Here is a 12,538-nt window from a genome sequence, read left to right on the forward strand (position 1 = left end):
GATTTAATCTTACAAAAATGAGTAAGAGAGATTTTGGGTAATAATACAAAAATGGTCTTGCATGAGTATGTTTGTGGCAACATAGGTGTGTAAATTGTAACTGCCAAAAAATTGATTACATTAAAAAAGAGAAATAAGCAGCTTTTATTTGTAAAAAAAAAAAAGAGAAATGTCGTGATTTATACAGCAATGGTGTTTTTTCACCCATGCTTTAATTTTCAGTTTTGCTGCAGGTAGCAAACAGTGACTACTGCGAGTGTACAGGTTGTAAATGAGCAGCAACATTCATTAAAGCCCTATGGTGATCTAAAACCCTTGACAAGGCCGTAATGCCCCACTGCAGCAGCCGGTCGAGTGCACTTCATGTAAATAAATAAAGCACAGTGGACATTTGCAAATATTTTTCTATTTATGCTTTAAATGTGCTCCCTCTTTTCAATGTCATCCAACCACATTAAATTACAAATAAAAATGGGATTAGTGCCTCGAGTGGCTACTGATGAGTGAGACCCAGAAATGAGTCAGTTCCTGAGAAGCATTAATGTGTGTTTGCTTCATAATATTATGTTTTTGTGGTCAAGTTATTGTAAAATATGGAGCATATTTTTGCTGCTTTTTACGACTCATATTCAAACTGAATGTGCAACAGATTGTATATCTTATATGATGCACAAAACGCACAAAACCAAACTTGTGTGGCAGCATACAGTGTGTGCGTGTCTGTGTGTTGCGCCCTGATGTACGTATGGATTTGTGACATCACTGGGCCCTGTAATGCGTGTGTGCTTTTAATGGCATGTTTAATTAGTCTCATTAGGCTGTGAGTGAAGCGGTGTGGTTGGGAGTATTGACCAGCCTGTCAGCCCTGCTGGCCTTTGCTGTGAAGACCTCTGAGGCGCTGCTCTCTTCTCATGCCAGAAAACACTGACTGCATCCTTTATCTCCGCCACACAGCGCTGTCATACACCCGGCTATCATACATCACGTGGATTAGGGATGTTTTCCCCTCTCATATACATCCATAACATCTGCAGAGATAAACTTGTAAATTGAGTCTTTATAATTAAAATGATCGAGCGTATCATGCATTCTATTTTTCAGCCGTTTTTGCAGAGTTGTCAAAAAAGTAATATTGCACATGTTGGACATTAATATTGCACACAATGAATAATAATAAAAGTCCAGAGTCAAGTCACAAGTCAAGACAGCCAAACAAAGTCATTTTTGATCAATTTTGAGGTAAATAATTTGGCAGTTAATTCCACAGAAATTTCAAATAGGTTACTTGCTAATTATCACCTAATTACCATGTAATTTGCGGACCTTTTAAAATGAAACCCACTCTATTATATTTGCATTTTTCTTGTGCTAGAGCACGAGGTTGTGGAAACACAGATTTCAGATTCTGAATATCTTATTTTGACTCTAAACCTGCACCATCATTTTGTCGTACAGTAACATTTTATTGAGCCGCGGGCTCAGCCGAACATTTGCATCTTCTCCCCACTGGGGAGTCTTTGGTTCTTTACTCTGGCCCGGGGCAAAGTCAAGCCAACACGTCTCAGGGGGATAAATTACTCCCGACCTCCGCTGCCAGGGCCTTCCATGACAAAAGTGATTTGTTTGGAAATATGAGCACAGAAAGCTGGCAAGGTTTACGATTATATCACGTTCTTGGTCATCTATAAGCGACCGCTGGTCACAGACTGATGTAGCCACCTCTGATTACTGTAAATGTACAAGTGGAGTCAGGCTTTAAGTGTTAAGTCATTCAGTCTGACTACAGCTCATTTCTCACTTCCCTTCAGCTTTATGTCTGCCTTCGTTTCTGCTGAGTCATACTTTCCTCCCTTCTCTTTGAGTCTCTCTGTTTATCATGAATCCACATTAACACTTTGAGGATTTCTTTTCCTGCCTTAAACTCCCTCCGCGTGAGGCTGTCATTATGATTACACAAGAAGCCCCTTTCTGCTGTACACGAAATGATCTCCCAGCAGTCGGGATCAAGTTAGTTTAAAATCATCGTAATTTTTAGGAGACAGGGTTGCTCCTTGTGGCCTAAGAAAAATGTCAAATATATTTCCTACCTTATAAAACATTTAAAGCCTACATTGTTTACATCCGTGTTTGCTAGCTAGCTTCTTCTGCTGCATTTCTATGTTTCAAGGGGTGTTACTGCCACCATGTCTTTCAATGAAATAGCATGACATCATCAGCAAAACGCATCACCTGCATGCTTGTACAAACAAAAACATTGCTCCATTAGCACTCCTAGTGGTCACAACCTGCACAGGGTTTCCTTTAACCTCAACCCTGGTTAATGAGCTACAGCTCCTGCTTGTCATTCTGTTGTTTGTTGGTGTGTCAATGAACCATTGTGCGAGCCCTCATGTCCGTGTGTCTGTCTGTCTGACGGTTTGGTTCACTGGTTGTGTAGGAGGGTCCCTATGTGATGCTCAAGAAGAACTGGGAGATGTACGAGGGCAACGACCAGTACGAGGGATACTGCGTGGACCTGGCCTCGGAGATCGCCAAACACATCGGCATCAAGTACAAAATCTCCATCGTTCCCGACGGAAAGTACGGCGCCAGGGACCCGGAGACGAAGATCTGGAATGGCATGGTCGGGGAGCTGGTGTACGGGGTAGGAGCTTTTGTTTTGTTTTTTACTCTCTTGGTGACAGGAAGTGATTCTTCTCCTGAAAGCACTATGAGCTTTTCATCTAAGCTGACTCATCTCATTCAAACTTTAATTTGTCAGGAAGATTCATGAGGGTTTTTAGAGACAATATTTGTCTTCTTCTCGGCAGCTTGGCTTGGCTGGTTCTTAGAACTGGAAAAAGCCAGAAATGAGTCAAAATTCGTTCATTTTAAACTCTAAGTCCATAACAGCAAAGATATATTAAATAGACAACGTAATTTGTTCATCATTTCTTATCCTAACGACCTTTTGATAATCATAATAAAGCCATAGAAATATGACTATATATTTGTGCTTGTTAAAATGTAATTATGGAAACAATTTATCACACATTCTCAAATAAAAACCAGTATACAAATAAGTAAAGGCCGTTAGGAAGCAAGATATATTAAAAAGACATAGATCTCATAGTAAATTAAGCTTAATGAGCCTTTTCATATCTCCATCAGTACAACAACAAGTCATGTCATACCCACCAATCACTAATCGCTTCTACTTTTTTGCTTCTCTCAAAGAAACTCAACACGTCTTGCAAATATTTCAAATCAAAAGCTAACCAGGAACAGGAGTTATTGAGCAGCTGGAAGACTTTTATTATGAAACATCACAAAGTTTTGAGTGTGTTGAGTGTGAAAAGAAATAAAATAAACAGTGATTTGGACAATTATTACAATTTATTAACGTACCAAACATATAATTAATACGCTCTCGTCAAAGCCACCAGACTCCAGTCAGAGAACAGGAACTTTAACTCGCTGCTCATGGAAACACACTTCACTCAAACTCGACAGAAACAAAATAAAATGCATCAAAACCGTTTTTGTTTGTCTTTCCACTGTTCCAACAATCACCAATTCTGGTTTGGTCGAAATAAACCCTTAATTCACCGAGTTAGATGTGAAAAGAAACAGACGTTATATACTCTCCTCAAAGCCACCAGACTCCATTGATAGAAACAGTAATTTTACCTCGCTGATCGTTGTAAAACACATCAAAACCGTCTTAGTTACTGTAGTTTTTCCACTGGTTTGAAAGTTTGAAAGAGAGACTGAATAATATTTAAAAAATAAGTTACCATCATAACATTTTATAACATTTACTTACGCTGTTTTATGACGTTTTTTTGTGTGAAAAATGAAAGCAACAAAGTGGTGAGTATGACGTGTGTTGTTGTAGGGATGTACTTATCCTGAATTTATCCAGACAACAGGTAAACAGGAAGCGTTCAGTTTGCATCAACAGCAAATGAAAACAGGAGCAGATCATCTTACTAAAATGTGATGATATGAATGCTGGTTCTCGCCATATTTTAAAAATGTACAGTAGTTAAAACGATTCTACAGTATATAAAACATGTCTTTTTGTGTGCAGAATAAAGCGTTTACAGGAGGTTTAACTGGACAAGGAGTCTCTGTACAAACAGTATTTCTTGATCTGCAGAGTTAATCTGTGTCTAAAGCTCCTGTGTGTTGTTTACTGTGTAGATAATTAAAACCCATCCAGCAGTCTCTGGTGGTTTTAATGCCAGCAGGAATTAGTGGAGCGTTAGAGCTGAGCTTTTGGAGGGGGGTTAAAGAAGAGAAGCGGAGGTGTGGAGCTTGTTAGAGAAGCTCTGAGGTGACGTTTTGATTTGAGGGTGAGCGAGGTGTCTTTCTGCTGCTGACCTTGCAGTGGGCTCAAAGTAGATTCAAGCCTGAGGTTTCAGGTTAGGGAGGTTGTTGGGATTTCATGGCCTGAAAAGAGATCAAAGTGAGGAAAGAGAGGAGTGTTCTTGTACTTGAATGTTGTTGAAGGACAAAAACACGATAGAAAGTGAACATATGGTCACTAACACGTAATTAAATTGGATTCAAGTTCAATCCAAAATATTTTAAACAAATAAATGTTATATTTTTTTCCGTCTGTGTCACTAATGAAGTAGCCCGGTCACACGAAATGGCGTATGAATGACACGATGATTCGCAACATGCAATAAGGACACTGTTCTTGCTTTTAGCTTGTTATTTGTACCCCATGTAGTCTTTATTGACTGCAATGTAAACACATCCATATAAATATGATACACTCAGAGTTAGTGACGTAAAATAAAAAGTGAGCAGGTCAAACAAACACAGGACTTTCAACCAGGAGACCGGTGTTTTGTTTTGTAAGTTACGTTTGTGACGTGTTTTCCGTACTTCTGTTATATTGTTTCGCTGTGTATTTCACTTAGTTTACTTACTTATTGTAAGCCCAACCATGATGCTTTTCATAAACATAGCAAAGCGGTTTTGTTGCCTAAACTGAAAGGCTGGCCAACACTAGATCCAGATATTAAACTATTTAATATTTATGATTTGAAATGCAGCCAGGATGGACTTCAGAGCCAATCGTAGGATGTAAAAAACACTCTTAACATGCCTCACACCACAGGAATATCTGGAAAAATAATCTTTAGAACCATCAAAAAATCAGAGCTTCGCTGTCAGGAGGAATCAGGCCTAAAATCAGCTTGATTCTTGTGTAGTGTGTACCCGACATTGGTGAGTGGTTTGTTGCTTAAACCTTACTGCAGACGTTACTGTAGATTTGTTGCGTGGCGTATAAATTACACGCAAAAAGCCTAAAATGTGTCATCATGACACGCGGATCATCCTTGTAATGTTGTGCTATTTATACACCTTCCTATGAGATCAGGTTGGATAGAAGCAGTAGAACAATTTAACCTTTATCCAATTTTCAAATTTTCTTTCTTTCCCAGAAATCATTCTCTCCTGAGCAAGAAAAGATTTAGCAATAGCAATTTGTTTGAGATGAATTTGAGACCAGTTTTTCTAGTCCTTTTTTCTTCTTTTTTGATGAGCTAAGTGGCATTATCACAAAGTGGCATTTTCCTCGCCTGCGCCTCTTTGGTGCTGTAGTGACTCACCGTGAAGCGAGTGCGAGGAGAGGCACAGTTCAGGATATGTCAGGACTGATCAAGCACTACACTGCACTTTTGGTGTAAAGACTAACCAGGGTGGATCCTGAGCAAAGGAATAAAAAGTGCAGCTGTGTTCTCTGCTATTTTCATCTCTTTAAACAAGCGCACTGAGCAGAAATACATCCTGTCCTGAAGCTTTGCGACATGACAACCAAAATACCTTCAACTCAGAACAGGAAAACTTAATATTGTCCTTTGTTTGTTGTTTGCTACGGTCGCTAGGTAGCAAACAACGGTCTCTGCCCTCTTCTTTTAATCCTCCTTTCGGTGATCACCCATGTGAATAGATGACAAAACCTACTATTGGGTGTAGCAGGGCTCTACTGACCCACATCTATGAGGCTGATAAGTCAGAGATAACGTACAGTGTATAGGGCATTGTTGCAAAATAAACTTTTATTTCACAAAGCACGTAACATGACGCTCAAAGGGAGGTCTTCCTGTTACCAATCAACAACCTGCAGAATACAAGATTGAAATGAACACGATCGCCTGCAATATTTTAATTGTTTAAAATGTGAGTTTTGCTCAAAGAAAACTCTGCTGAATATCAAATCAAGCGCTTCCTAAACTAACAGCCACTAGCGGGTGATCAAAATGTTTTGGCTTCACTTTTGGGTATATAGATATTATCTAATCAACCAATGTGTTTATGATTAAATTGAGCTCATAAAATTGTTTATCTAGATCTTAATGTTGCTAATTTTGCTCTCAAAGTGCTTCCAGATTGAAGCATTTAACTTTAAACAAAAGGGTAGTGGGAATATTCCTGTATTTTTTCATATTACAATATACATAGTAGAAAAAATATATAGCAATGTAAGTTTTTCTCAACATCGTGTAGCCGTAATTTGTACATTAGCAGGAATGTAGCACGGCATGGAAGTGAAAACAGTCTTTATTATAATGTGAAAGTGCAATAAAAATATGTTGTCGTTAAATCAGTGAATAATCGTGATTTCAATATTGATAAAAAATAATCGTGATTATCATTTTGGCCATAATCGTGCAGCCCTACTCCTGAGGCTGCAGTGATTGTTTTTAAGAAATCATGTATATACAATATGTACAATAATTTATATAACACTTGTCAAACTTAAGCGCAAAGTGCTTTCCAGATTAAAAGATTTACAGAATAAAATAAATCTGAATCCCATGTGAGCCCCCCCCTTTATGACATATAAATATTGGGAACATGAGAGCACATAAAGCAGCACTGAGTCTTTACATAAAATGGATGTGCAAGTGCAAAATAAGAGAAATAACTAACTAAACTGACAAGACGCCGTGGGTTGTTTTTCCTCCTGTCCTCCCCAATCTTTTGAGTCACCAGCCTCCACTGCTGTGCACCAGTGTGTGTATAGCAAGTGTTGCACTGAAGAGTGTATTATTGGGGGAATAGGGGAAGCTGGCAGCTTCTTCTACGGCGTTCATGGGAACGTCTGAGGACATGGAAGCTGTCAGCACTTTGCTTAGAGACCATTCATTTCTTCCCCCGGCAGCCTCCGTGCTACCACCACAAAAGCCCTGCCTCCTTTTACCCTGCCACACCAAACACCCCGAGGCTGTCGTCTTAGTGCATTTTGCTGAGAATGAAAGAACTTAAATCTCTTTCATTTTTGGTCCCTGTTTTCTCCTTTTCCTACCTCTTTAAGTGTCAGTAATGAAACCTTGCTGATTTTAAGCCCTTTTGCTCCCAAGCCGGCCGGACAAGGTCACAAGTGTTGCTAAGTCACAAACTGTAATCTGGTTTGTGGATTCTCTGCAAGCACTTTTCCCCACAGCTGCAGACCTCAGAGATGCCCATTTCTTTTTGCCTTCCTGTGCTGTAAGCATATTTCTCTGACACATTATTTTATCCTCCCTGCAGTTCCAGCTAAGCCTCTCAGCCTCAGAGCGAGTTTCTTTCTCAATTTCTTTTCTTTCCCTCTCTCTGTCTTAACTTGATCACTCCGAGGTGTATTCAGCCGCCGTCTAAACTTTATCGCTGTGAGATTTGTTCAGTCAGGGGAGAAATTCAGATAGCTGAGGAGAAAAGAAAAGACGGTAATTGTTGTTTTGTTTTCTGATGCCTGGCTGGCTCGCTATTGGCCTCCGGCGTGTCGTATCTGTGACTAAGTGATGTTTGATTGTTGCGTGGCCCGGCTCAGAGAGATGATCCATCATTTGCGTTTGTTTCATCATTTGGATTTGCTCTCATTCAGACAGCTGATCAGATTGCTTTTTCCATCCACAGAAAGCGGAAATCGCCGTGGCCCCATTGACTATCACGTTGGTCCGGGAGGAGGTGATCGACTTCTCCAAGCCCTTCATGTCGCTGGGCATTTCCATCATGATCAAGAAACCCCAGAAGTCCAAACCGGGGGTGTTCTCCTTCCTGGACCCGTTGGCCTACGAGATCTGGATGTGCATCGTGTTCGCCTATATCGGCGTGAGCGTGGTGCTCTTCCTGGTCAGCCGCTTCAGCCCGTACGAATGGCACACCGAGGAGCCCGAAGAGGGCACCGACGGTCCGCCAAGCGACCAGCCCCCCAATGAGTTTGGTATCTTCAACTCCCTCTGGTTCTCCCTTGGCGCCTTCATGCAGCAAGGCTGTGACATCTCCCCGAGGTAAGACGACGCACTGTCATCTCAAAAAAGTACAACAGTTTCTGGATGCTACAGAGGCTGGGGACACATTACATGACTGTTAGGCCACTTATAACCGCTATGTGCCATCACGTCCGACTGGATTATATCTGGACGAGTACTTAAATCTCTCGCCTGCCAATCCAGTTAAGACCTTCATCATCATTTCAAACACGTTTGATTGACGCACGTCTCGACACCCTCCAGTGACAAGCAGTAGAAATCAGTCTGTTGTTCAGTCTTGATTTTGTTAATCATCTTTTATTGTTATTGGCACAAAGAAAACGGTTGTTTAAAAATTCAGATAAACTGTGCAACAGGAATATTCTGCTGTTATTATGAGTGTGTTTTTTTAATATGTTCCCACTCCTAACAGCTGTGTAGTGTGTCCTTAGCTTGAGTCACAACTGATGTTCACATTCAAGCTGTAGCTTCCATCATAAACCGTGGAAATAACCTAAAAAATCCTCCCATTGTGACTTTTCTTATTGATTTATTGGAGGTTAAATCCACTTGAACTACGATTATGACTTATATATGATACATTTCCACCATGATAATGTAATAGTTTAATATCTGGACATTATTTTATTTACTTGCAGTACAGTATATTACTTTAAAGGCCTTTACACAACTGTTTTGTCATGAATACTTTCACACAGAACATGAAAAAGCAACTTTTTTTCGGAACAAGGCTGATTTTTCTGAGCTTTCTCAACCAATCACGTTGTGGACATATTCAATACGTACACTATACTATGGTGTACAACAGAATGGAGGCTCCATAGTCTCAACCAAGACGGCTAAATGTATTAATCCTTTCAACCTTGACAAATATTCGCAGGCGAGTATTTCGCATATTCTTGTCGTTTATTGGTCACGCCCTCGGTGTGTAAAGGCCTTAATGCTGTGAAAACCTCATAATCTAGTAACTGTCAAATTACTTTAAGACTTTAAGATTTTGAATTATGTAATTCTGTATTGGTTGACCCTAAAGATGAAAACAAAAAAAGGAATTGTGGTTCAAAGAATAGTTCGAACTTTGGGAAATACGTTTGTTTGCTTTCTCTCTTGAGAGCGAGATGGAAAGATCGATATCCATCTGTGTGTTAAGTGCAGAGCTGTTGGCTTAGCTTAGCATAAAGACTGAAAGCAGGTCTGAACAACTAGCCTAACTCTGTACAAAGTTAACATAAATGCCTACCTAGCAACTCTAAAAAGCTCTTTAATTGACATGTATATATTGTTTGTTTCTATACACAAACAGAAAGGTTGTACATGCTGAGTTACGTGATGTAATCTTGAGGAACAACAATTTATATGTTCACCCAGTACGTCAACAAGCTCCACACAGTCGGTTGTACTTAGCTCCCCCCTCTCGTGTCACTTCTGGTTGCAAAAAAACAAGATGGCAACAGCCAAACTGCCAACCTGAGGCGTCAAAATCGTAGTCCGCAAACCAATGGATGACGTCAGTTGGCGTTTATTTAAACTTAAGTCAGGCTAGCTGTTTCCACCAGTTTCCAGTCTTTATGCTAAGCTAAGCTAAACACGTCCCATCCTTGGATGTATTAAAAGAACTGGATCCAGCGTTGGAGGCGGGGCCCCGGTCATTCCTATGAGAATCGGCGCATGAAGCCTAAATGGCTCGACTTCCGTCTGGAAAAGTACCCGGATCTTGGTGGAATAGCGTCCGAGATGATTGGCGGAGTAGCATCCGCTTGGTCACATGACTTGGTCACGGGATCCCAACATCACGCCGTCGTCACGGCTTGCGCTCCAGCCTCGGTCTGAGTCTCACTCACATGAACGGAGAAAGGGAAATAACTCTGGATTCGGCTATTAGTGCGTTTTACAACTTTAATACTTAACTTTTTAAATAAGGGCTATATAGGTGTTCGTAAAGGGGAGTTGACTCACCTAAAAAAAATGATCCGCTGAGTTACAGACGTCTCTTTCCCAATGTAAGTCTATGGGATAAAGTATTTTTGGGCCCAATGGCATCACGTGGCTGACACGGAAGTTGCAGTACCGCTGTTTGGGCACTACAAAAGTCGGGATCAACGACCGGCGCACTTCCTGGGGGCTTGGTCCCATCTCTAGCTCCTTACTTAACAAACAGATGTGATAAATAAGCATATTTTCCAAGATGCAGAACTATTCCTTTAAACTTCAACTAATTACACTAAACACTATTCTCTTAGTTTCTCTTTTATTGACTCCACATTGTGTAGATGATGTTTTCATCTGCCACAATGTACGTCATCTTACCAATTGCAGCCTACTTATATTATTTAAATAAGTTAATGCATATAACCTGCTGTATATGAGTGGTAAGTTGCATGGGAACTGTAGTTGAAAATCATAATATAAAGGTATTAAGTACTGTGCTTGTGTTGCACTACAGTGTCTGCTGCTCATGCTGTGTGTATACCTGTGCGTGGTATCACACTTGTTGGTTGTATATGTGATGTGTTTGTGAGTCAGAGAGAGAGAGAGTCTCTGCTAGTATTGATTTTCTTGTCTCTCTCTCTCTCTCTCTCTCTCTCTTCTGCAGCCATATTGTTCTTCACTGTCTGACTTGCATACACACTGTGTTGTCTGCTTGTAAGGGAATTAGTTTGTCTCTGCGTCTGTCAGCTTCAGCAGTTGTGAACGAGCGACTGCGTTGGTTGTGTAGAGCTGCTGTCTGCTCCATAGAATATGACTCATTAAGAACAAGGTGTTGTCTTCCACCGTGTCTGTGACTTCTCTTCCCTTTGTCCAAATTACGAGACTCAATCCCAGCAACCCTTATGGGCTTCAGACCAGCAGGCTGGCGTCTAGTGAGCGAGGCGTACTTTGGTGCAAGGGTGGAGAAATTGGGGCTCTTGTCTTGGCTGTGTTCCTCTCCAGCCTTTAAGGGCTGGTCGTCTTTGTTTTTCAATCAAAGATCAGGCTTCCTGTCCGTCATCACACACTGCTGACGTCCACTGTCATGGTCTAACCTGGTAAAGCCTGTAATTCTTAATAGTTTCCCATTTCCTGTAAAGCCTTTTCTTAGCTGCTTTGTCAAGCTTAAAGTTCCAGCAGATTGTTTGGGTTATTTTAAGTGACTCCCATATATAGTTATTTTTAAGTCTTTCATATAATATGTCTTTTATCTGCTTTAAAGGGATAGTTCGGGTGTTTTGAAGTGAGGTACTTATCCATAGTCAGTGTGCTAGCACAGCAGTACATTGCTTTGCTCCTGTGCTGTTTCTCCAAACTGGAGGCGTGCCGACCGCCATCTACTGTAGGTAATACACAGACTATGGATAAGTACCTCATACAACCCCACTACAAAACACCCAAACTATCCCTTTAAGCCCTTATGGTATGGATCTGTAATAGAGTTGGTAAGATTTTAGGAGATGAAAGGTGGACCAAACCAGCCTGTATCTTTCAGCCTTCCCCCACACCAGAGGAGAACACAAGATGGAGGATCCCGAGGTACATTATAGCCTCACGTAAGCAACCTTTAGAGGAGACTGTAGTGGGCCTAAGCACACTTTATTTAAGGAGTACACTTGCTTTGTTCACATGTGTGCAGACCACCCACCCACCCACCAACCACCACCACCATAACCACCCTCCGCCCGCATCATCTCCGCCTGTGTACTGCAGATAAGGACTTTAGAGCAGCACAACAATGTCGGCATCAGAATGAAAAGTCTACATTTCAAACGTCTCTGTGTCTCTGGTCGCTGCATTCCCCCCCCCCTTACCCTGTCACTGCTAATCCCACGGGCCTCTCCCAATCCATCAGCACCGAGCCCCAGAGCCCCAGAGCTCCGGAGCGCTTCCACTCCAGTTTAGCCTGACAGGGCAACATGCAAATCCCCCCTCACACGGGGGAGATTAGACGGCGCGGTGGGAGTGACAAGGGCAGAGGTGAATGGGACGAATTTTGGGGCCGAGGGCCGCAGTGCTCGCTCGTGTTGCAGTCACGAGCTGGCTGGACGGTGGAAACTCGGTCTGCATGCTGACACTTTTGGGAGGCTACAAAAGGAAGAAGAACTTCATGAGCTGTATGCATCATTTACAGTATTTGTTGCATGAAACAGTTTAGGGTAGCAGGTTTGGGTAGGTTTAGGTTTCATCCAGGACACAAATACCGCAGCTACATCTTATTAGCCAACAGCTACGGTAGAAAACGACTAGCCACTGGGCAGAAGACGCCTCCAGAGCTGGATTATCTGCTCAACATTTGACTCATTTCATGACAC

The 12,538-nt window shown here is 41.4% G+C and overlaps 1 protein-coding gene across 1 annotated transcript in view; it reads left to right on the forward strand.

Annotated features, from left to right (window-relative positions):
• The window catches only part of gria4b (glutamate receptor, ionotropic, AMPA 4b), a 185,227-nt gene that overhangs the window by 151,599 nt on the left and 21,090 nt on the right, over window positions 1-12,538 (forward strand). The window contains exons 13-14 of the mRNA XM_037748409.1: window positions 2,438-2,644; window positions 7,900-8,273. Of these exons, the coding sequence (XP_037604337.1) occupies window positions 2,438-2,644; window positions 7,900-8,273 (581 nt within the window). The remainder of the gene's footprint in view (window positions 1-2,437; window positions 2,645-7,899; window positions 8,274-12,538) is intronic.

The sequence above is a fragment of the Sebastes umbrosus genome, chromosome 17, assembly GCF_015220745.1.
Source record: "Sebastes umbrosus isolate fSebUmb1 chromosome 17, fSebUmb1.pri, whole genome shotgun sequence".
Lineage (NCBI taxonomy): Eukaryota > Metazoa > Chordata > Actinopteri > Perciformes > Sebastidae > Sebastes > Sebastes umbrosus.